This window comes from Sphaeramia orbicularis, chromosome 6 (genome assembly GCF_902148855.1).
Source record: "Sphaeramia orbicularis chromosome 6, fSphaOr1.1, whole genome shotgun sequence".
NCBI lineage: Eukaryota > Metazoa > Chordata > Actinopteri > Kurtiformes > Apogonidae > Sphaeramia > Sphaeramia orbicularis.
The window spans coordinates 7,459,329-7,486,012 of NC_043962.1; the positions used below are offsets into that span (position 1 = coordinate 7,459,329).

General features: G+C 38.5%; 1 protein-coding gene across 2 annotated transcripts in view; it reads right to left on the reverse strand.

The window, feature by feature from the left end:
• The window catches only part of znf423 (zinc finger protein 423), a 442,387-nt gene extending 415,703 nt beyond the window's left edge, over positions 1 to 26,684 (reverse strand). For both annotated transcript variants that reach the window (XM_030136142.1, XM_030136141.1), the window contains exon 1: positions 25,308 to 26,684. In XM_030136142.1, the coding sequence (XP_029992002.1) occupies positions 25,308 to 25,347 (40 nt within the window). In that variant the 5' untranslated portion in view covers positions 25,348 to 26,684. The remainder of the gene's footprint in view (positions 1 to 25,307) is intronic.

Sequence of the window (26,684 nt, forward strand, 5' to 3'; positions counted from 1 at the left end):
TTCGTTTCCATTGCTCCCCTTTTATCATTTTCCACTTCTCTAAACTGTAAAAAGTTGGTTGCAATATTTTGATCATGTCAAATTTTCAGCATTTCCACTTGGGTTTTCAGGCACAACAGAAAATGTGAATACAATCAGCTTGTAAAGTATCTACACGACTAACAAACAAGACTGTGCCACCATAAAGTTGGTTGTTTTAGCTCGACTTTGCCCAAATATGTGCATTTCTCAGTCTTTGTATTCATATATGTACAACTGGAATATACAGCAAATGGGGAAAAATGTTAAAAACAAAAATGCATGTCTGACAAAAACACAAAAAATGAATATTGTAGAAGTGGTAAGCAATCATGTGGACAGAGAAAGGGATAAAAAAAACTGTGAAGGTGTGTAATATAACACAAGATTATTTAAGAAAACATCCAGACAGTCGACCCCAGAGAGTTGAAGATTTACTGAATCCAAATGGAGGTCGCACTAAATATTGACTTTACCTGCACAAGCTGTTTAGTTCTGTGTTTCAGTACTGTGCACATAATTCTTGTTAAGACTCACACCCATTACAACCCTAAGCTAAAGGCTGCCATAGACTTCTGCATGTTTTTTGGTTCTTTTTTTGTTTTGTTTTGTTTTTTTTTATTATTATTTTGAATTATATATTTTCACAAACATGTACCTAGACATAAGGAACCACACAGACACAATACAAAAGAACAAACAAAAAAAAAAAAAAACTACACAACTAGGGATGTAACGATATGAAAATTTCATATCACGGTTATTATTATTTTCACAGTATTGTTGAAATTGTGCTCAAAATATTCAAAAAGTACTTATACACAACCGGAAATAATTTAACCAAGTTGTATTTTGAAAAAACAAACAAACTAAAAAAGAGAAATAAAATATTAAATTGACTTTTTGTTAACGTTCAGGGGGTCAAATTTGCGTGCAAAGTGGCAAGAGAAAAAAAAAAAAAAAAAATAGCGGAACCATGCGATTTTAATAGGCCCTCGCCGACATGTATGTCTGGGCTCGGGCCTAAATAGGCACAATGTATTTTCTTTTGGCAGAAACATTCATATTAACATGTAAACATCAACATAAAAATGTGCATTAAAGATGGCACCTTCTAGCCATTGTTTGACCATTTTCAAGTTTAAGCTGAAAGTGCGGTAATCAAACACTGTTATCATCATCATGATAATAATGCACGTTGTGTGTCCGATCTATGTGTGATCGATGTTGCAGCACATGAGGGCATTTGTACGGGTTTTCCTCAGCCGTCATAGGCCTGATTGCCGCCAAACTCGCCAAATGAATAGAAACATTACCTGACTGTCTACTAGGCACAATTTTATGTCCGTATTCAAATGTTGTGAGGTATGCTGGGAGATTTTATCCGTCCTGGCACACTCAGCCAGGCACGAGAGATGTGACATTCGCGGACGAGTCGAGTCTTTTGAATGGCTCTTTCAGTGAACGATAAGAACTGATTCGTTGTGAACAGTTCGTTTACGTGCCGTTCTTGTATTCAAATTACCCACACTGCCTTCATGCTTCACCTGTGTGTCCATGAGTCTGAGTTGTCCACGCTGCCTTCACCTGAACGACTAATAACATCTCCGAGTTTGAGTTGTCTGCAGCACACCCCATTCACTTGAACGCAGCTACATGCACAGCTAACTTAGGGGAGGAGTTATCAGTGAGTCCGACTGACTGGACTGAAGACATTTACTGCTGGATCAGGGAGGAGCGACTGAAAAAAGTAGAGATGTGGGATTAACTGGAGGAGCATCTTCCTATAAATGCAGATATGCACTTATGTGGTGGAAAAGCCGGGCCCTGGTGGACCCCAGCCGGGCCCTGGTGGACCCCAGCCTCACCACAGTTATGGTATCCAGTACCTGTCTGCTGTTCTACTGTATACAACTGGCCTGTGAAACACGCTCAAAAATGAGTTTCCTTTTACATATTTGAAGGATTTTCAAAAAAGTAACACAATAATTACTTTCCCTGGTAACTAATTACATTCATGAAGGAGTAATTCTGTTACTAATTCAATTACTTTTTGGGGAGAGTAACTAGTAACTATAATTAATTACTTTTAAAAGTAATATACCCAACACTAGTTCCGCCTGTGTTGCCATGGTAACATCACATGACACTTGTATCAATAAACACATGCTATACATCCACGTAACCAGAAGAACAATGTTAGATAAAAGCTCAGCAAAATCAATTTTCGGAAAAACTGAACACAATCCAAACAACAAGCGCTTAAAACAGAGAAATACCTAAAACGAGCCAACAGTCTGACACCAGTGTACGTCATGAATAATTGAATAAAACAGCACACCAATGGGACAAACTTTGCAGCGCTACGACAAACCTTACCAACGATAACCTTAAAAAGGAGACCTGACATTTGTGTTCTTTCACTTTCAGTATGGAGCCTCTCTTTCTCTCTCTCCCGGTCACTCTTGCTCTTTCTCTCAGCCCATTGTCGGTCTCACAGTGGGGGGCTGTTGCCTTTTGACTGGGAGGAGTTAGAAAAACCAACTCCAACACTAAAAGGAACCATTGCTAGGCCTATAGTGGGGCACACTACAAAGACTCGCCAGTGTCCAATAAAAAAGGAACACAACACAAGCAGCTTGTTCTGTTGAAGACTTCACGCTCTGAGGACAATACACATTAGTCTGTGTCTATAGTGTGTGTGTGAGTAGGTGTGTGTGTGTGTGTGAGTTTGGTGAGAGCACATGGGGCAAAAGGCGAACCCGTGGAAAATGAATGAATAATGGAATCCGAAAGAAAAAAAAAAAAAAAACACTGAAAAACAATTGCGATGCCCTTGCTGTTGGTTTTACTCAGGTTTGTAAAAGCTTTTCATATTAAAAGTGCACCTTTGCAGTTTAATAATGGAGACGGAGACAAAACTGATTAATTTGCCCAAAAGAAACCAACAGAAAAATAACTACCAACCTAAAAAAGATTTGTCTTCGAACGTGACTAGACCACCAACTGCTGACCTGGCTTTAAGCTCAAGAGGTCATGCAGGGCAGACCAGTGAGCATAAACCTTTATAACCCCCCCACCCAAAGCCCAGCACAAACCAGCACCAGCCAAAACACACACAGATTTTCCATTTCCCCAGAAGTCACGCTTTCAGCAGCAGCAGTGTGTGTGTGTGCATGTGTGTGTAGAAGTGCATATGTGCGTGTCAAAGAAAAAGCCCAATAAATATATTATGCATTAGCCAGGTGTGCAGAGGGGCACCGCTAATTGCCCCCACCACTAATGTTTAATGTACAGAACAGGGGTGGGTGGGTGTGGGGTGAGAGTAAGGGGAAAACGAGGAGGAGTGGAGGAGGCTGCAGGACAGAGGGAGTGGAGGGTGAACGTACAAAAGAAAGAAAGAAAGAAAGAAAGAAAGAAAGAAAGAAAGAAAGAAAGAAAGAAAGAAAGAAAGAAAGAAAGAAAGAGAGAAAGAAAGAAGATCATTGTGTTTTATATAATTTATTAAATTCTCATTTATTTCAGAAAAAAAAAGATTGAGGCTGTTTTCTGTTGTTCACCTACTGTGTGAAATACTACAGGTTCTGACACCTTTACTTATCTTTTTTTTTTTACATAACACATGATGACAGCCTGTAAAACTACACCATGGTCGGAGGAGAATTAGTCTTTGGTGGCCGACGTAAAAATCCAGCATTGACGAGACAACACGCAACGAACAAGTTTATCAGCAACTCTCTGAGCGGACGACACAGAAGTAACACACCGCATCACTATGACGTCCAGGTACTGTAAAGTGGGTAGTATCCTGTAATGGAAACAGTCTCAGAAATAGGACCTGGTACCTGAGCAGAGTCGAGTCAAGCTGGTTCCATGTAGTAAACGCGGCAAATGTGTGGTTTTGGGCAGTCCCAAAAACGGTAGCCATACATTGCATGGTGATGCAAACAGCTGATATCCCAGACACAACGTTTGGACAGTGTTAAAACTTCAGAATAACTACTGAACAGCGTTACACCCATTTCACAAACAACAGGAAAAGTAAAAGTAAAAGTAAAGTAAAGTAAAGTAAAGTAAAATAAACTTTATTGTCCCCTGAGGGAAATTCATCTTGGGCACAGTGCTATATATCACTGCTTCATAAGACAAGATAAAAAAACATCATCACATGGAAACATTACAACAATGACAGTCTGTCATGGACATGGACTGCATTTAACAATCACAACACAGAACATATAAACACGCCTAAAGTGCAGGGGGGAAAAAAAAGTGCTAAGTGCTGTGTGTTTGTTGCTCTATTATACTAGTTTCTAACATTGTTCAGCAGCTTAATGGACGCTGGGACAAATGATAATTTGAGGCGGTTAGTTTTGCACTTTGGTGTACGAAATCTTCTTCCTGATGGAAGAAGTTCATATTCGGAGGACAATGAATGAGTCAGGTCTGAAGCAGAGGTCGCATTAACCGAAAATATTCCATCATTGACAGATTTTTTTTTTTTAAATGAGGGAAAATTCTGAAGGCCGTCCGTCATTTTGACAGATTAAAATACTGAGGGTCATTGTTGTTTAGCTAATTTTAGCCAAAATTAGATGCTACTTTGCTAGTGCAAAATGTGAAGACAGCCCAGACTCCTTAGTTATTTTAAAGCCCAGTAAATGTGATGGCACTGATAAACGCGGTGAAAAAAGAGGGACCGATGCGGTGAAGGATGACGGACAAGCAAGTTATACGCCAGTTCTTATGTCATTTGGTGTGATATATGTACGCATTTTCTACCTTTCATGTGTTATGGCATGTCCATTTGTGCCCAGATCTGTGGTTCACAGAACCTGAACCCTAACCCTCAGTGCATGGGACTGACACTGCGTGAACAAACACAAGGAAAGCTTAGAATGTCTACAGATAACACACCAATTAAAAGTGGTGTATAGAATTATGCGAGTCGTGATATCACGTTGGTTTATCAACCAGCAGCAACTACAGCTGCTGCATCACTGAGATGTTTTTGAACATTCAATACTACTAAATATATCTCATTATCATTAAAAAATAAACATTTGAAATGACGGATAATAATCTGTTATGACGGAATTTTTACAACCCTGTCCGTCAAAATGAAGGACTATAAAAATGTCTAGCACAACCTCTGGTCTGAAGAGGTTTTTGTTGCTTGTTTCATGATCGACTGATTCTACAGATTATCTATGGACTGATATTCTCTCATACCTATAAACTTCATTGCTGTTTTGTGCATATTGCTCAGCCTGTTCTTCAGTTGGACTGATAAGTTGCCATACCACCAAAGCACCATGACATGACACATTGATCAACAAGATCAATGTTGATGTTTGCTAACCTCAAGTTTCCACTGCATTCCATTGACATCACAGATCACCTTCTTTAGCTGAGTCACGACAGGTTTATTGCGGCGCAGGTAGACGTCATGCACCACGCACCGACGACATTTAATTATTTTATCTTTTCACGCGTCGTAGCTTGAGATTTGGTACATTTTAATCATTGCACAGTCTGCATATACTATATGTGGCACCCTGTTTATTACACTCCTGTGGCTCCTTCTTCCTGAAATCACAGTTTGAGGAACATTAAGAAGAATGTCACCACAGTTTTCAGCAGATATTTCACATTAAGAAAAGACACAATGGGTAAAGAGTCAAAAGCATCATCTGTTAATAACTGATTGTAAGTGACACTGACACACATAGACACAGGCGGACAAGAAACTTAGAAGTGCTTATGTCCTCTGAGACTATCCAATGGTGAAAGGGGGGTGGGGGTGGCAAGCTAAGTCTGGACTGAGTGTGTGTATGTGTGTGTATGTGTGTGTGTATATAGTCACACCAGCATCATCTTTCTCTTCTTCAAAAGCTGAGGGCATGGGCACGCACAGAGCTCAGATACACAGTGTGTGTATGTGTGTATGTTTTTGTGTGTGTGTGTGTGTGTGTGTGTGTGTGTGTGTGTGTGTGTGTGTGTGTGTGTGTGTGTGTGTGAGTGTGTGTCTCCAGAGGGGCGGGTGTGTGTTAAGGTCCAGTGAGTTTCCAGCTGATAAACGAGGCTAGCTAAGCCGCTACAATGGCACAGTGCTGGCCCATGACGCCCTGTTCTGACACACAAGTTCGCTTACACACACACACACACACACACACACACACACACACACGTACATCCACAACTGCATCAGGCTGGCCGCTGATAAGGAGTTGTCGCTGGCATACATGCACTCGTCACTGGGGGACTTCACCCTTTTTGGACACACAGATGAGTTCTCTGTCATACACACACTCCGTATAATAAAAACCACAGCAAAGCCATTAGATGACATGACCTTCTCCTTTAAATTATTATAGAGGAAGGTGAATTTTTGCTGCTCAACCTGATGCAACAAAAGGTTCTCCACCTGATTCAGCAGATAAAGCATCCAACACAAACTAGTTTCATATCGCCGCTGTTAGACGGAAATGTTTTATGTCCAAAATGGTTATTTTTCAGGAAACTGGAAAAATGATGTATGTTCTAAATCACAGGTGTCAAACATGCGGCCCGGGGGCCAAATCCGGCCCACCAAAGGGTCCAGTCCGGCCCGCGGGATGAATTTGTGAAATGGAACAATTACACTAAGATATTAACAATCCTTTTAGTTCAGGTTCCACATTCAGACCAGTTCAATTTCAAGTGGGCAGGATTCAGTAAAATACTATCATAAGAACATATAAATAATGACAACTCCAAATTTTTCTCTTTGTAAATGTAAATATTTTTCATGTATTTCCACTAAAACAAAGTATAATTTCGCAAAAAAAAAAAAAAAAAATGTAAATAACCTGAACAAATATGAACAACCTCAAATGTCTTAAGAGAAGTAAGTACAATTTTAACAACATTCTTCCTGTTATTAAATGTTTTGTGTGTTTGTAGATCCACTGTGATCTGTCAGTTATAATGTACATGTGTAAATGATAAACTGAGGCAGAATACTGTTAGAATTACACTTATTTTTTCAGTTTGTTCATGTTATTCACATATTTTGAAAAGATAGTTTGTAAATGTAAACCTTTTCATATTGTAAATTTACTTTTTTGCTCTAAAACATAGAGAAAAGTTTGGAGTTGACATTATTTATATATTATTATGTTATTATTTTACTGGTTCGGCGCTCTTCAGATCAAATTTAACTGAATGTGGGCCCTGAACTAAAATGAGTTTGGCACCCCTGTTCTAAATAAATGGAGTTAAAAGGAGTGATATTTTGCTTGTTTTTTTTTAAATGGAATTCTTCATTCTTCACCAGTAAAAACCCATAGAGTTGGATCAATGACAGTGGATGGACACACTGGGTTTATGTTCAGTTAATGATAGCTTTGTTGAAAAAGTCTCTCCCAAAAGTCACCAATATTTTTAATCATTTTTTCTGTAAAAAGCAGACCACAAATGAAACAAACTCATGTCCACCCTGTCATAAAAATCAGAAACAGGGTGGACCGTTTTGGCTAGAATTAGCATTTAATGACCACATGTTGGACCTTGAGCTGGTGATGTAGGTCATCTATGAATAGGACTGTGTAATGTTCAACAAATATACAATGAATTTCTGAAACGTTTAATATTAAAGGAGTGATATTTAACTTTTTTTAAATGTAATTCTTCCTTTTCCCACATTTCCCTGTGGTCTCCATGAACTGTAAATGCTCTGCTTAGGTCTGAATTTTTCATTCATTCAACTCCACAGGTCCATCTTCAACCCTATTTCTGAGTAATGACACCAGAAAGGTGGTTTGGAGCGCTGGCCCTTTAAATGCACATGACCCTGCCCCCTCCAGGTTGTTAGCTGTGATTTCTGTCCCATTCAGCCACTTGAGTTCGTTAATACAACCAACAAATGAACATTTTAGGTAACTGGCTCCAAGTTTGGACATATGTTGGTCTGAAGTCTGTACCTTATATGCGCAAATGTGGAGATGGAAATAATACAAATTATGAAGAAATTAAAACAGGTTGTGGAAATCCAATTGATTTTTGCCCAGATTAATATACAGATAGTTTTGCAGCCGCTGGAGGGTTCAACTATTAGGGTCCAAATACACAAATAAATGAACCACAGACTAATAAAAGTGGGTTACACCATACATAAGAGATGTAGTCACAAGCCATTTTCAACATTTTTCTTGGTTAAATATTTCTAAAACTATCAAGCCAACGTGAAGACTGACCAATAGAATCATTTTATGACCAAAAAAAAAAAAAAATGGACTTATGAGGTTTCCGCCCAACAGCAACAGTATTATATATTACTGTTTACACTGGGTAAGAAAGAAATCACAGTCTTTACCAGACATAGAAGTGATTAATCAGCTCCAGTGGGATGTTTTTCTAATCAGTACTGGTAGAAGTTTATAGTAGCCAATATAATCATCCAAAAAACTATAAAACTACATACATTCATTTCTGTTAATGATTTTAAAAGTATCATGGAGAATGCAGTGAAGGAGTAATGTCACTGTTTTTCTTGATGCCATTATGGTTGAATAACTGTTATTGTGTTTTATTGTTCATTGTGTATCATGTATGTTTCGTATTGTTTGGACTTTGTATGGCTGCTGCGTTGGCCGGGTCTCCCTTGCAAAAGAGATTTCAAATCTGAGGGAGTTCCTGGTTAAATACAGGTAAAATAAAAAATAAATAGAAAAATAGAAGGATTTTACACTGGAAATACTATCTTATATGGAAAATATTAGCTTAAAATATTAAAAAAAAGCTCCATACTAGACATTTTATGAATAGTTTAATGTCCAGTTCCACTTTTAATGAATAACTATTTTGACTTTCAGTGTTTCACATTTATTTATTTATTTATTTATTTATTTATTTATATATTCATTAGTATGAGTTTGATGTTCAGTTCAACTGTTTATAAGTGAAAACGAAGCTTTCACTTTACAGATATATATTCTACATTTTCACAGTCTAAATTATTTAGAGGAGAGGCAGGAATCTGTCAGTCAGCTTTGTTATTATTATGTTGGCCTTTAAAAACACAAAAAGTATCTGTCAGCCTCACTTAAGTCCCACTTTCATCCACGAGGCGGAAACACAGTTACACAAAACCAACACAGAGGTTGTTTACAGTGACATAACAGTCTAGATTTTGCTGTTATTCTGAAAGAAACAAAAAATCCCACTTCCACTGGTATTCGCGTTTATATGCAGCCGTGCATTCACTGATTAAAAATGTGGGGGTTTTTTGGGGGATTTTTTTTAAAGTTTTCCACCGGTGGCTGATGTTCCACAGTGTGAACACAGCCTCCGTCTTTTGATATTTCTAACACCTTCTGGAAAAGGTCAGTTTTTGTATTACCTCATATCTGAAGTCCTGTTGAGATTCTCTGTCATAATGTTGAAAAGTTAGTGTTTTTGACCAGAAATAGGGCTTCCATTTCTACCAGAGATGAGCATAAACAGGGTCATGTGCTGCAATCCGAAAAAAACATGCAAATAACGATAGATTAGATTTTCAAATCCACTGTTTACATGTACATCAAACATGTCTTAATCTGAAAATGCTGCCTTCTGAAAAAAGCCTACTTCAGAATATCCAAACAGAACATGCTGTTTAGATGACTAATGTCAAATTATAAATACTGTCATATCCTGAATAATTGTGTGCATGTAAACAAACTCATCGATTACTCATGTAATTGATGTAAATATTGGAACTGTAACGCAAATCAGTTGTTATATTGCTGTACTTAAACTTAATATTTTGCAAAAACTGTTAGCATTATCAACATTTTGACTCAAAACGGTCAAAATTTTACATGTGGAATGTTCGACACCTCCCACCCTCATTAATCTCAGCTGTGTAGTGGAAGGGGAGGAGCCAGAGAACCACAGAGGAAGTAATGATTGTGATGGCGGTGAATACCACTCTGAATAAAACCATGATTAAGTAAGTTTTAATAAAATATAATTGAAGTAGAGGAACAAATTAGTGGAGGATGTAGCAGATAATGAACGGAAAGTTAAATTTCTATTGGGCAATAATGCTCCTTTGATTAACCATTACAATTCTGCATGGGATTGGACAACTTGCAGGTGTTTCAGTCACATCTACAGTAGCGGAAAAAATGATTAGACCACCCCTTGTTTTCTTCAGTTTCTTGTTCATTTTAATGCCTGGTCCAACTAAAGGTCCATTTGTTTGGACAAATATAATGATAACAACAAAAATAGCTCATAGTAGTTTAATTTCAGAGCTGATATCTATCTATTTAACATGTTTTTTTTTTTTTATAATACCTAAAATCACTTCAGTTCTTCCATCAATATCTATGTCATTGTACTGACAAAAACAGTGCTTTTAGACATTCCATGTTTTCTTTTCTGTCTGTTTTAGTCCCATGACACACACAGGAGTTAGTACTGGATTGCATTAACCATTGTTTTTGATGACTTTTGATGGTCTAATAATTTTTTCCACAACTGTAAATGAATTTCATGATGTAGTCGTTAAAAAAAAAAAAAACAATACATAAAGTACAACTCATTCTGCATGGAGGTGGGAAGGTTTTTTTTTAAACACAGGAAGTGGTGAGATATTTTCATCCTCAAAATGCACATTCTTACCTCTGTCCATTATGTGTATTATCATAAGCATTGTTACATTTAGCACGTGTTAAAACACGTTTTCTCGCTTAGTATTTCTTTAATTGTGATGAAGAACTAGATGGATATTTACAGGTGTGTTTGTGTGCATATGTGTGTGTATATGTGTGATTATTTATGGTAATATTGTGCGAGTTGGGCATATTCAAGTGGAGACAGAAGAGGGAATAAAAACTAAAGTTACTAAAGGTCCATTTGTTTGGACAAATATAATAATAACAACAAAAATAGCTCATAGTAGTTTAATTTCAGAGCTGATTATCTATTTTCCATGTTTTTTTTTAATAACCAAAATCACTTCAGTTCTTCCATCAACATCTATGTCATTGTACTGACAAAAACAGTGCTTTTAGACATTCCATGTTTTCTTTTCTGTCTGTTTTAGTCACATGATACACACAGGAGTTAGGACTGGATTGCATAACCATTGTTTTTGATGACTTTTGAAGGTCTAATAATTTTTTCCGCGACTATTTTGATTCATTCTGTTCTACCCTGAGCCTTAAGGGTTGCAGTAATTTGCTTCAGATCAACACGAGTAGCATAACATTCAATGCATCATATTGTTAAGCACCGCAAATCTCCAATACATTAGCTTGTTTTGTCCTGTTAAAAAAACCAAAACCAAGAATTCAAATCCACCCCCTGCTGCAGAGTGGATGGAATTTCTAATAAAGCTCTCAGAAATCCATTTAATGGTTCAGCAAGCCTTAATGCAAAGCCAATAACAGCTTTTATACAGGACTTACTCCATGTTCGTGTACACACGCTGACACCGAACTGTTGTTGAGACTATTTATAGCTGCATAAACAAGGACTATTTTGTATCAATAAGAGCAAAAACACATCCACAACAGCGCTTTCAGACGTATACCTGCAAAGAAACTGAGTGTTGTCTTAAATTAATCCAAGCCACATGTGTAGGGTCTGTAAGTTTTATAAGAGCCAGTCGCCCAATGAAAGTCTCCATGCTCTGCCAAAGGGTGACATTAAAACGACTCTAATGGTAAAGACAGATGAGGATGGAGAGAGAGGAAAAAAATAGACAGGAAAGCAAAAAAAGGAGAAGAGAAATGAGAAATTAACCATACGGCTCTACACACAGAAAACTGCTGAAAACACACACATCTGCAGGTTAGAAGGACGAAGGAGGTTCTGCAGAATTTGTACATATGAACAAAAACACGGAGGTTTTTACTAGTCATGTGATCGGCTGTTTGCACGGCGTCACCGAGATTTTATTTTCGCCTTGGTAGGAGTTTCATAATTAGATTCATCAACTCACAAATTGGCTTATAACTTGATGACATTTCCCCGTCACAATTAATTTTTACCCACATTTGGCGGGTGGGCGCTTGTTAATTTCAAGTCTTGAGCAGTTAATTGACAATAACTTTAACTCCAGGCAATGAATAATTACTATCCCAGAGTCTCTTATTACATTTAAATCACATACTTACATGAAATATCACGCAGCCGTAGCCAGCGTCAAAAACTAGGAGAATGTGGGTTAGAGTAAAAGTCGTTTCACATGTGGATTTTTTGGCCTAATTTTGTCCAAAGTCTTTTCGTTCCTTTGGAATAAACAAGTATTCTCAACTAAATTCATGTATAAAACTGTAAAATTACATATATTTGTTTATTTTTATGTTTTTTTTTACTTGTCTTGTCCAACATCATAACAGCAGAATGGTGGTCTGGATGCCTTTTTGCACTAAATAAATTTGCTTCATAACAGATATGAGGCTCCCCTTGATATTCAACTGTCTTTATTTTGGGTTTTGTTGAACCACATTTTGATGCCGGACCTGACGTGAAGGAACAGGGGAAAGAGAAGAAAGGGGGAAGAGCGAAGGAGAGAAGGAAAAGGAAAAAAAAAGGTGGCACAGACTCTCATATATTTGAATTAGGGCTGCACGATATTGGAAAACAACTGATATTGCAATTTTTTTTTAACCCTGTGATATATATTGCGATATAAAAAACTACTCAGGAGGATAATATCTGTGTGGTGCCGACGTAAATGGTCAAACAAATTAGTTTTTCCCTCTCGTTGTGGCAACAGGTGCAGAAAACTATCAACAAAGAACACGTGTTTCAGCATCATCCTTCTTATAGCTGAAATAATTCCAAATAATTGACATTGTTTTTCTTTTTACCTCTGCCAAGGAGGTTATGTTTTTGCCAGTGTTGGTCTGTCTGTCTGTCTGTCAGTCTGACCGTCCGTCAGACAGACAGACAAATTTCAGGAAATGTTGATACTGGCACAAGGAACAAATGATTAAATTTTGGTGGTGATCGGGGTGGGGGTGGGGGGGGGGCACTGATCTGCCTTGGCGGAGTCTGCGCTCTCCAAGTGCTTTTCTAGTTTTTCCATCTGGGTTTGTTTGTTTGTTTGTTTGTCTGTTAGCAAGATAACTCAAAAAGTAGGATTTAGAAGAAGGATTTTGATGAAATTTTCAGGAAATGTTGATACTGGCACAAGGAACAAATGATAAAGTTCGGGAGGGACTGATCTGCCTTGGTGGAGGTCTGCACTTTTCGAGTGCTTTTCTAGTGTTATATTGTCTTTTCTCATGTTTGCTGTGATATTATATTACTGTTATTGAATGTACGTCACACTGCTGCTGCTGCTGCTGCTGCTGCTACACTTTAATTTCCCAGTTTGGGATAAATAAAGTCTATCTATCTATCTATCTATCTATTAGGGATGTAACAATATGACAATTTCATATCACGGTTACTGTAACCAAAATGATCACGGTTACCATTATTATCACGGTATTGTTGAAATTGTGTTCAAAATGTTCCAAAAAATACTTATGCACACACTGAAATAATTTAACCAAGTTGTATTTAAAAAATAAAATAAAATAAAAATAAAATAAAATAATCGGCAAAATGTTCTTTCTGTTGGCAGAAACATTCAAATATTAACATGTAAACATCAAACATACAAATGTGCACTAAACATGGCACCTTATGGACACTGTTTGACCATTTTCCATATCAAGTTTGAGTTGAAAGTACAGTAATCAAACACGGTTATCATGAAAATTTGAATTTAAATGGTAATATCAACCATCGGGAATTTCACTGCGGTTTATCGTTATACTTGTAATCATTACATCCCTACAATCAATCAATCAATCAATCAGTCTATCAATCTATCTAGCTATCTAATTTGAATAAAAACTCCATTATGGTTGGTAGTTGAACAGTATTGGGGTCAAAACAGAGCCTCATAAACACCATGTGACTCATATCCCTGCACCTGCTGGTCGGTCAGATGTGCTGGTGTAACTGCCAGTGCAAACAGTCGATAGAGTCATATCGGTGAAGTGGACGCAAGCAAAAAGCTCTTAATAATTCATATGAAAATCTGTTAACATGCGATATACTGTACACAAACCAAGAGGAAAAACTGCTGCGATGGAAAACAAACAGGGAAGACGTATTGAGAGAAATGAAAAAGGAGGAGACGGAGTGGAAAAGATGTCATTAGCTGGGAAAAGCTGGGCACAAACCGATAGCAAACCGAAGTCCGCCCCCCCCAATGGTCAGAGGGCTCATTTTGGCTCCGCTGACTATAAACAGCACTCTAAACAAACCAAATAAATGCTAAAAAACTAACTGCTCCCTCTTTTCTCCTCTCTCCAGTCTTCCCTGCACTCCTCCATCTCCCTGTCATATGCGCTCAACTGCCGTTTAATGTCCTGCAAATGAAGCGGATTTATTAATGTGTAATTAAGTAATAATCATCACTACATAATGCATGAGAGACTCAAGGGGCTAAGAGCTGTGAGAGAGAGAGAGGAGAGAGATAGGACGGCGAGGCTGCCGAAGCAGACAGAGGAGTAGATTTTTGCTGCCTCGCCTCGCTAAAGACACACATTAAAAAGGGATTAATCCGCTGAAATAATATTTTGATAAGAGAGAAGCCGCGCTCTCTCTCATTTCTTCCTCCTGCTCGCCCCCCTCTCCCCTCTTTCCCCACCTCTACATCAGCTAGTTTCATGGCCCATCATCGCACCATTAGTCTGTGTTCAATTAACAGACTGCAATTAGTCAAGTCCCCCCACTGTTAACAGGGCCTAATCACTGTAAAGGCGAGACTGGTCAAGCAAATCCATCAGAGGAACTTAGTCGCAGCGCCAAAACACAAAGGACCAGAAATATGAAGACTAATGCGCCTGGTTGGGATCGCTGCTCACATATGGCTTAGCTACTGCTGCACTGCTTTAATATTAAATAATAATAATAATAATAATAATAATAATAATAATAACTAGAAAAGCACTCTGAGAGCGCAGACCTCCGCCAAGGCAGATCAGTCGTCGTCATCCCCCCAATCACCACCAAAATGTTATCATTTGTTCCTTGTGCCAGTATCAACATTTCCTGAAAATTTCATCCAAATCTGTCCATAACTTTTTGAGTTATCTTGCTAACAGACGGACAAACAAACAACAGACAAACCCAGATGAAAACATAACCTCCGCTGCTCCTTGGCGGAGGTTTAAAAAAAAAAAAAAAACTCAATTGCATTGTTTTTTTTCATGCCTAAAGAAGAATAGAAACACTCAGGAAAAAATATCTTAACTAAAGTTTTCATAATTCATGCATGACAGGGTTAATGGAAAAACGACAATTTCACCAAAACTCGTTTTTCAATGAAAAGTTTTTGCGCGGTGGTTTTTGGGGCGTAGCACAGTTGGTATATCGCATAAAACTGCAATGGAAAGACCTTTTTATGCAACTAGAGTCATGTGAACAAAAACGGAGACCAAGTGCGTCCTGAACTCATCAACGAATATGAAATATCCTTAAAAGCGCCTTTCAGGACCCTGTACAACAAGGTAAAACAGACAATGCATAAAAGACAAAGAAGTAAATAAACAGACAAAAGAGTAATTACAATACATAGAAATGAAAATGTAAAATGGAGACTTTCTTAGGTAGGTGCTTGTGAAATTACTCACAGCTCATTAATAAACCGCTGTCGTCATTTTACTTGAACTCACATTGTCAGAATGAGTGCAGCACTTCTAATTATAATTCATTAAAAATAGCTTACACACTATAAAAGACGCCACCTGTGATTCAACAACTTTTGAATAATGTGTCAGTGCAATCCAGACACTATGATAAAATAAAAGGGTGCACATTTCTGCAAAACATAAATACACATAATGAAAAATCATGTTTCATATCCACCTTTGTACACACATGTATGTCAGCACTGGAGTATTTTAACAACTCCTGACACCTTCTGTTGGGTTTTTATCTACAAATGAAAACAGACTTTTACATCAGTTGTGTCTCTAAGAAAATATAACATTATTAAACATTTTATAACCAAGTTCAAGTTTGTGTATGTATGTTTATCTGATCCATTTCAATCCAACTTTATTTATAAAGCACTTTAAAGCAACCGCAGTGGACCAAAGTGCTGTCCAGAAGAATAAATACAAACCAAAATAAAAGAAAAAAATACAAAAATAGTCAATTTAACCCAACTCCAAACTGCCTCTTGTTCATTTTAGCATAAAGAACAACAACTACTGGGTGAATATAATACTGTAACAATGATGCATATATGTAAAAAAGCTTATATGCATCATATTTTTGGTTCATAAACATCACCATATATATCACATGCTAGATTGATCTCAGAATTAAACATGTGGTAACTGGATTTAAGATACAACAGAACAACATAAACATGAAGAGGATGGCAAAACTACTTCTGGGTCAGATCAAGCGGTGCCACAGGGACACATTTCATATCCAATAAGGTCTGTATTGAAAACTAAAGAACTGATCTCTGTGTTTAATACATGTATGAATAGGTTTCAGTAAGTACTTTCACATGACACATGGTACAATTTACAGAAATAAAAGTTTGGGGTAAAAATACTGCATGACATGGGGACTCAAAATGCAAAAAACGCAAATGTATAAAACATGCTGTAGCTCTGATGTTAAACTACAATTATGATCAATATTGTATCAAAATGTTTAAATGATCAATTTTGATGAACACAAATCTGTTGTGACCCAGGGACAGCAGTTTGGACCTTTGTTCAGTATCACAGTAAAAGACTGATGTTCAGACTGACGTCGCATTGCAAAATATCCTATATCAGGGGCGTCAAACTCATGTTAGTTCAGGGGCCACATAAAGCCCAATATGATCTGCAGTGGGCCGCATCATTAAAATAATACCATAATAATACATAAATAACATCAATTCCAAAATTTGTATGTCTATTTTCTATGTTTTAGAATGAAAAAAGTAAGATTATATTATCAAAATTTTTACATCTACAAACTATCCTTTAAAAAAATGTGGAAAAACATGAACAACCATGACCAAAATGAAATTTATTAAGGAAAAAAGGGCAATTTTAACACTTTATGCCATTATTTGGCCTCAGCTCCCTTCAGCTTCTCATTTTTACATGTTCATTACAACGTACAGATCACAGTGGATCTACAAATACACAAAACAGTTAATAAGAGACAGAATATTGGTACAGGTACTCTTAAATCACTTAAGACATTTCAGGTTGTTCACATTTGTTCAGGTTTTTTTTACATTTTTTATAAAAGGGTAGTCTGTAAATGTTAACATTTTTGTGTAATTTAACTTTTTTTTTTACACTAAAACAAAGAGAAAAATATGTGGTTTTCGTTATTTATAGTTTATTTTGATAGTATTTTACTGGTCTGACCACTTTAGATGGAACTGAACTAAATTTATTTTGACATCCTTGATTGTTAATCTCTTCAGTGGAATTTTTGCATTTCACTAATTCATCCTGCGGGCCAGATTGGACCCTTTGGTGGGCCGGTTTTTGGCCCCCGGGCCGCATGTTTGACACCCCTGTCCTATATGTATCGGATTTTGGACCACATATGAAAGTGGCCTGGGTTGGATTTGAAAAAAATCAGATTTGCGCTGTTGAATCTGTCTTTAACAGGTCAGATACAGGTCAAATACCGGCAAAAAAAAAAAAAAAAATTGGATTTGGGCCACATTTGGCTGCAGTCTGAACGCAGCCTAAGACACCTCCAGTCCCGTGTTTCCACAACATGGAACCGGCTCGACTCGACTCAGCTACCAGGTCCTATTCCTGGAGACTGTTTCCATTACAGGATACTACCAACTTTACAGTACCTGGACATCATACCAATGCGGCGCGTTACTTCTGTATCGTCTGCTCAGAGAGTTGCTGATAAACTCGCTCATTGCGTGTTGTCTCATCAAGCTCATGCTGAATTTTTACGTCGGCTACCAAAGACTGAATCTCCTCCGACTGTGGTGTAGTTTTTCGGGCTGTCATCATGTGGATTAACCTACCGCTATATTTACTGTAAACTTCTGCATCTGTTTTTTTGTAAAATGACGGGTCACAGCGATAACTCTGACCCATCAGTGGTCTGCAGGGCTTATACGTCAAATTCGTCTGGGGTCGCCAGAAATTTGTGATGTTAAAATGGGGTCACAAGCCAAAAAAGGTTGGTAATAGGGATGTAACGATATGAAAATTTCATATCATGGTTATTGTGACAAAAATTATCACGGTTATCATTATTATCGCGGTATTGTTGAAATTGTGCTCAAAATGTTCAAAAAGTACTTAAACACACACTGAAAAAATTTTACCACGTTGTATTTAAAAAAATTAATAAATAGATAAAATAATAGGCACATTGCACTTTCTCTTGGCAGAAACATTCAAGTATTAACCCTTAGTGGTCTGAGCCTATTTTGGCCGTCTTTCCGTACTTTTGATTTTGCCTTTATAAACTATATAAACAAATGTTTACAATACCCATGTTTGGGATCTTTTTTTTCAGCACAACTTCATCTATCTCATCTGCCTGTTATTTTTTTTCACTTTAACCTACTATATCAACACAAAAGGCCAGAAAACAAACACAAAAAAAATATAAAATCCGATTTGAAAAATGTATATACTTTATTGCATAAATAACACACAGATGCTTAACGAACCTTTTCAAAGACTTTAAAAGTGAATATTGGTTCCAAATATTAGGTATATAAAATTAAAATTGTAATAAATTAAATCTATACTCAAATATTTGACATATAAGCATGTCTTTACATAGGGTTTTTTCCCCTGAAAGTGCAGTAATTAAACACTGTTATCATGATAATTAGAATTTTAACGGTAATACTAACCGTCTGCAATTTTACCGCGGTTTATCGTTATAACGGTAATTGTTACATCCCTAGTTGGGAACCACTGTCTTAAGCTAAAAAAAAATAGCGTATTTGACAAATGATAGGTGAAACTTAAATTTCTGACACTGATGTTCACTTTGGCTGGATCTGGCCCTTCTGTACTGTCGAACCCCCTGAAGAGAAAACCAAAAATCTACCTGTTATGCTAAAAAGCTAAAGCAAGAAACTCTTATGTTACAGGGTAGAGAATGAGATATCATCCTGAAACCTAAATAAATTCACAGCATTAGCACCCCTTCAATGACTTCTGGGTGGGGGGATTGCAAACGTATGACTGTTCAGCTCGGTTGTTTCTAAACAAACGCACCCCCTTGTCCGTGTGCGTCACTTAGTCATTTCAGATCTGAAGCATGAGATGGATGAGGTGGGACTCGGTGTTTCTTTGTTATTGTTTGAGCATGCCTGACTGGCCGGTGAGTCCGTAAAGCCTTGCCAGAGAGCTATAGTCAGAGTTGGGTGAGCAGGTGAAAGACAGAAGAACATGAAAACACAGATAATCCCCCGGCGACGCTCACCTCGCTCTGGCCTCTATCGCTGCCTCCCTCTGCCCACTCACCTGCTGTGTGCCACTGTGCTGCCCCCAAACACCTCTCCTCTCGCTGCCCTTTACCCCTTCATCCCCTCTCTCTCTCTCTTTCTCTCTCCCCCTCCTCCCCATCTCTCCATCTTCCACCAGTGCCGGTTCTTGCCAAGCTGTCAGTGGGGGCAAGGTGTGTGGGGGAGATAGCACCGGTTATGTACACACAGATGCATGAGTACACATACACAAATAAAAAAAAAAAAAAAAAACAAAAAAGAGGAAAAAACGCACAGTACTTATGCAAGCCAGACACTACAAGGGCTGCGTTACCTTTTCCCACACACACACACACACACACACACACACACTCGCATCCGTACGACGCACAGTGGTGGCCGTTCGCCTCAGCTTTGCTTCGCTCTGCTTCGCTTGGCTGCCTGACTAAAGCTAAGCTCTGGTTATCCATGCTGCTGAGACCAGACTGCTTCAGACACACACACAAACACACACACACACAGATGCATACCCATGATGCATACAAACTCGGGGGGGGGGGGGGGGGTGAAGGATGTAGATCTTGGAAGCGTAAGCGCGTACACGGAGGTGCACGTAGAACGCTGACAGGGCCGTGACAGAGCAGCGGCGGACGGATTCACTGATCCACAGCGGCAGATTTGTTCACTGACAAACTGCACCGAGCGCCAGCAACACTACAGCGGGGGGGGCAATAACACACATCACATTCCACATCTCACAAACACTGCTATTAGGAGCAATCAGAGGTGCTTTGTACTGGACCGGACTGAAGGAATTGATCAGTTAATCAGTCAGTTTTGTCTAAAATCTGAACTTCTGTCCACTAAAAGACAAGAAATATTTAGGACCTGGTAGAGTTTCATACTGTCTTCCACTTATAAATACTGTCGATAATTCATTTTATTCTGACAAAGGCCACAGGAAGAAGCTGAAACTAGTAAAAGGGTCAAAACACAGTAATGTCCCGTCAGAGAGCGAACTTTAACTGACTGTAAAGGAAAACCCCAGGAAGAACAGCAACTGATGATTCAGTTGCTAATGGGGATCTTAATAAATGAAATGAAATGAAATTCCAACATTTATTTCAATATAAAGTAGCTCCTTGTTTTGGATAATCCTTCATGGTCCAACTAAAGCAAACATGAATTTAAAAGTAAAAGTGTGGGTCATTCAGCAACACTAATAAGTCAAATTATCCCTAAAATGTTCCGTCAGAGAGATTTCGAATACCGTGTTTTGCCCCTAAAGCAGGTAAACAAACAACTACCCCTGTATGGAATAAATGAATTATTGACAATAAATATTTAAGACCTGGTAGAGTTTCATACTGTCTTCCAGTTAAAATTAGAGCTGAAACGATTAATCGACTCAAAGTGATCCAAAATAAAAATCATTCAACCACAATTCTCCTGAATCAAAGCTTTGTTTCCTTCATTTCTCTGCTGTTAAACATTGGTTCCACTGTTGTGTTTCACACGGACGCTTATTGTGACGCACAAAGAAGCTTCAGTTCAGGAAAACTGCAATAGAATATTTCCCTTCGATCAATTCGAGTCGATTAATTAAATTGTGAATTTTTGCATTTGCTTCAAACACCTAATCGATTAATCATTTCAGCTCTACTTACAATTACTGTCGATAATTCATTTTATTCTGAGAAAAGGCTAAAGGAAGTAGCTGAAACTAGTAAAAAGTCAAAACACAGTAATGTCCCGTCAGAGAATGGACTTTAATCGATTGCCATTCCAACATTTATGTCAATATAAAGTAGCTCCTTGTTTTGGATAATCCTTTATGGTCCAACTAAAGCAAAAATTAACTTAAAAGTAAAAAAGGTGGGTCATTTTGCAACACTAATCTGTCAAATTGTCTCTAAAACGTCCCGTCAGAGAGATTTTGAATACCGTGTTTTGATCCTAAAGCAGGTAAACAAACAACTACCCCTGTCTGGAATAAATGAATAATCTACAATAAACATTTAGGACCTTTATAAGTGGTTGCGGTATGTATTTATCTTCATTGTTTGTATAAAAGATGATGCATATACATGTAAAAAGGCAAAACAGTCGACCAATTAACCATCAAAATCCTTCTCCCAACAGTTTATCCCCTCGTCTTTAATTATTCTCAAGACACAGGATGAAAATACACATTATTCTGCACAGAAATTAAGAGTTTTCAATGCGCCCCCAAGCCAAAACGCCACATTTCTTGTGATTTTTAGTTAAATATAGTGAATACTGCCTCATCCGATTACATACAGTATCTACAGGTGTATAGTAAATGTAAGTTTTATGACTTTTGGATGCAATATTAGAGTCACCTTGATATGAACAATCATTTACACATGACAAAAATGAAACAACTTCCATTTCCGTGATGTTCTACCTCCTACATGAAGATTCAGTATGAATGCTCTTTTTAATATACAATGGTACATAGACACATTTCCTTGTGAAGATGAGCTCCTGCACATACTGAGTGAAAACCAGACTGTGGATTCTGTAGACTTGTACATCTCTAACATTAACACCCTCTTCCTTACACCTACTCTGACAGCCTGTGATGCAAAATGAAGTTAAAAAAATACAAAAATAAAACTTTTTCTCAAATATGAGTTTTTCCCAGTACGCGTACTGTGCACAGAACATCTCACACCTCCAGCCGGGTTTTACATCTGCAAAAACAATATGAATCAACAATAAGAATCCAACCCTACGTCAGATAAAACCTGTAGCAGAGTCTGAATGAGAGGAAAATGAATGAAAATTGCAACACTAATCAAATCCCAGCGTGAATCATCAGCAGCAGAAACGCACTCGCCTTCAAAGTTAGTCATGGAAAGGGAAAGCATATATGCTGGAGGAAATGGGGGGAGGGGGTGGTGGTGGCCACATGGTCAGCCCTGTCCCGTTACCCATCTGGGTCCCATAAAGGAAACATGGAGGCCAAAGCCGCCACATGCCCTTGTGCACTGATGCCCACTCACCCATGCACTGCAATGAATACTATTTTAAAACAATAGTGGGGCTTCTTGTAGCAAAAAATACTGTTCATGAGGGTTTTTGTTTTGTTTTTTTTTTGCAAGATTTGGAGTTGTGTTAAACAGAAATTCCACAATCAGACTGTCATAATAGTTTAAAAATGGGAAATCCATCATCCAATTATACCAATTAAAACTCTGATTTAATGGTTTGTGCCAAAAATTAAGATTCTAAACTAAAATTAGCCAATTGTGACTGTAAAAATAGACCCACCTGAGTGTAAAGACACACATTGTGAAGCCACCACATGCCCTTGTGCATTGATGCCCACTCACCCATGCATTACAGTGAATACTATTTTAAAATAGAGAGGCTTATTGTGGCAAAAATACTCTTTCTGAGGGTTTTTTGCAAGATTTGGAGTTGTGTTAAACAGAAATTCCACAATCAGACTGTTATAATAGTTTAAAAATGGGAAATCCATCAGCCATTTATTCTGATTAAAACTCCAATTTATCAGTTTGTGCCAAAAATGAAGATTCTAAACTAAAATGAGCCAATTGTGGGCGTAAAAAATAAACCCACCTGAGTGTCTGAAGCCACCACATGCCCTTGTGCATTGATGCCCACTCACCCATGCATTACAATGAATACTATTTTAAAATAGGGGGGCTTATTGTGGCAAAAATACTCTTTATGCAGGTTTTTTTTTTTTTTTTTTTTGGCAAGATTTGGAGTTGTGTTAAACAGAAATTCCACAATCAGACTGTCACAATAGTTTCAAAATGGGAAATCCATCATCCAATTATTCCGATTAAAATTCCAGTTTATTGGTTTGTGCCAAAAAATGAAGATTGTAAACTAAAATGAGCCAATTGTAGGTGTAAAAATAAACCCACCTGAGTGTAAAGGCACACATTGTGAAGCCTGTGTGACTGTGACTGGAGGTCAAAAAGTCATGTTTACCACAACAAAGCAGAACTCTATAGAGGGTTTAATCTAGATTAAAGCAGCACATTGATGCATTTAACCAAGCGAATTACAACAAGTTGATCCAGAGGGTTTATGAGGGCTTTTTGGGGGGGGTTTTGGGAGATTTGGAGTTGGGTTAAAACAGAAATTCCACAATCAAACTGTTATAATACTTTAAAAATGGGAAATCCATCATCTAATTATTCTGATTAAAACTCCGATTGATTGGTTTGTGCCAAAAATGAAGATTCTAAACTAAAATGAGCCAATTGTGGGTGTAAAAATAAGCTCACCTGAGTGTCTGAAGCCACCACATGCCCTTGTGCATTGATGCCCACTCACCTATGCACTGCAATGAATACTATTTTAAAACAATAGTGGGGCTTATTGTGGCAAAAATACTGTTAGTGAGGGTTTTTGCAAGATTTGAAGCTGGGTTAAAACTGAAATTCCACAATGAGACTGTCACAATAGTTTAAAAATGGGAAATCCATCATCCAGTTATTCCGATTAAAACTCCAATTTATCGGTTTGTACCAAAAATGAAGATTCTAAACTAAAACGAGCTGATTATGATTGTAAAAATAAACCCACCTGAGTGTAAAGACACACATGGTGAAGCCTGTGTGACTGTGACTGGAGGTCAAAAAGTCATGTTTACCACAACAAAGCAGAACTGGAGGGTTTTAAAGCACAACGTGGGAATAATCTAGATTACAGCACATTGATGCATTTAACCAAGTGAATGACAACAAGTTGATCCAGACGATTTATGAGTTTGGGGTTGTTTTTTTTTGTTTTGCAAGATTTAGTGTTGGGTTAAAACAGAAATTCCACAATCAGACTGTCATAACACTTTAAAAATGGGAAATCCATCATCCATTTATTTGGATTAAAACTCCAATTTATCGGTTTGTGCCAAAAAATGAAGATTCTAAACTAAAATGAGCCAACTGTGGGTGTAAAAAATAAACCCACCTGAGTGTAAAGACACACATTGTGAAGCCACCACATGCCCTTGTGCATTGATGCCCACTCACCCATAGTGGGGCTTAATTGTGGCAAAAATTCTCTTTATGAGGTTTTTTTTTTTTTTCCTGCAAGATTTGGAGTTGGGTTAAAACAGAAATCCCACAATCAGACTGTTAAAATATTTTAAAACAGGAAATCCATCATCCACGTATTCGGATTAAAACTCCAATTTATCGGTTTGTGCCAAAAAATGAAGATTCTAAACTAAAACGAGCCAATTGTAATTGTAAAAATAAACCCACCTGAATGTAAAGACACACATGGTGAAGCCTGTGTGACTGTGACTGGAGGTCAAAAAGTCATGTTTACCACAACAAAGCAGAACTCTATAGAGGGTTTAATCTAGATTAAAGCAGCACATTGATGCATTTAACCAAGTGAATTACAACAAGTTGATCCAGAGGCTGCAAACCCACGCTGACAGAAAAACGACACACCAGTGGATCATCTTTCATTTCCTGACAGTGTGGCAGCTTAATTGAAAACAATTAGCCCGAGTGGACCAGCAGACGGATAAATCACACAGTGCACACATTCCTGACAAAACTGACAAGACTGGCACCATGGATGTTAAATAATAATAATTATTATAATAAAGTTGAATATGCGTAAAAGTGTCATGATTAAATTTAAGTGGAATTAAGTGTTGCTAGTTTGCAGAGTGGGTTTGTTGTGGAAATTAAAGTAAATTAACCAGGACACATGAGGAGAGGAAAGGGGGGGTGGGGGGGTAATGTTGGACATGGTTCCGTCACTTCAAAATAAATAAACAGTTTCTTACCTTTAACGGAGCGCGGTTTGGCCTGTTTTCGTCTAGACATCTCTGGACTCAAACTGTTTTAGTAATTTTTTTTTTCTTTCTCTAATTGTTTTTGTTCCGTTCCGTGTTTTCCGTTAACCATGGACCAGGACACCGTCGGCTTCTCTTTTTCCTCCTCCTCCTCCTCCTTCTTTCCTCCACTTCGCTGCTGCTGCTTCTTCTTCGCCTGTTGCAATGCGGCAGCTCGAGTCTGTGTGAGCGGGGAACCGACCGGCCGTTAGTCCACGGATATTACAAAAAAAAAAAAAAAAACACCCGATGCAACCGGGACTGAGGAGGCGACGCTCAGCTCGTGCTCCTCCGGTGTGTTTTCCTTTCCTTCCCTTCGAGCTTTTTTTTTTTTTTTTTTTTTTTTTTTACGCAACCTGTAGAATAAACGGCACCAACTTCCCGTTTTTTACGTCCCGGTTCAGCCTGTTTTTCCTTCTCCGTTCCCGTTCCTGTTCCGTTCCGCTGTTCCGTTGACGCGTCGGCGGCGGTGGCTCGTGCAGCTCCCGACTTTCTCAGCTGCAGTTACCGGGGCGCGAGCTGCCCACAGCCACAGCCACGCGCAGCAGCAGCAGCAGCAGCGGCAAACAAACAAACAAACAAACACACCTGAGCAGGTTCCTTGCGCGTGTGACAGCCGCGCGCGGTCGGAGTCCCGGTGCCACGGCGGTGCGTAACGGTCCAGGTGAGGAGGTGGTGACGGTGGCGCAGAAACGGGAGGCAAAAAAAAAAAAAAAAAAAGGAGCTTTCGGGGGTAAATGTCGCGTCTTCCCGTGCGCTCCTCGCGTCTTCGTCGAGGTTGTTGTTTTTTTGAAAGTGTGTCGAAACTATTTCAGTCTGTTTGGGTTTTTTTCTTTGCGCTCCACCGACCCGAACCGACCGGACTCCGGTGTTTCCGTCCTGTTATTCTACACTAGTAGTGGTGGTAGTGGTGGTGGTCTGGTGGCATGGACATTGCGCTCTTCCCCTCTTGCATCTCCACCCCCGAGGGGAATATTCTGCTTTTACAAACCCACGCTTTCTTTCTTTTCTTTTTTTTTTTTTTTTGTTAATATTTCCCCAATTGCCCTGCCGGTGGTATGAATATTTTCTCCCAGTTCTAACCCTTCGCTAGCCTCTGTCTCCCTGCTTTTTCTTTGTCCTGACTCTTCTGGCTACCAGTCTCCCTCCTCCTCCTCCTCTGCCTGCCTCTGCTGGCGGGGCTGCGGCGCAGACACACATAATAAAGCCAAGGCAGGCAGTGCTTGGCTGGAAATGTAGCCGCGTCCCAGCAGGGGGATGTGAGAGAAGGGTCCCGGCGGGGGAGCGCTCTGATCCCGCAGGGAGCAGCTCGGCACAGCCCGGGTTGGC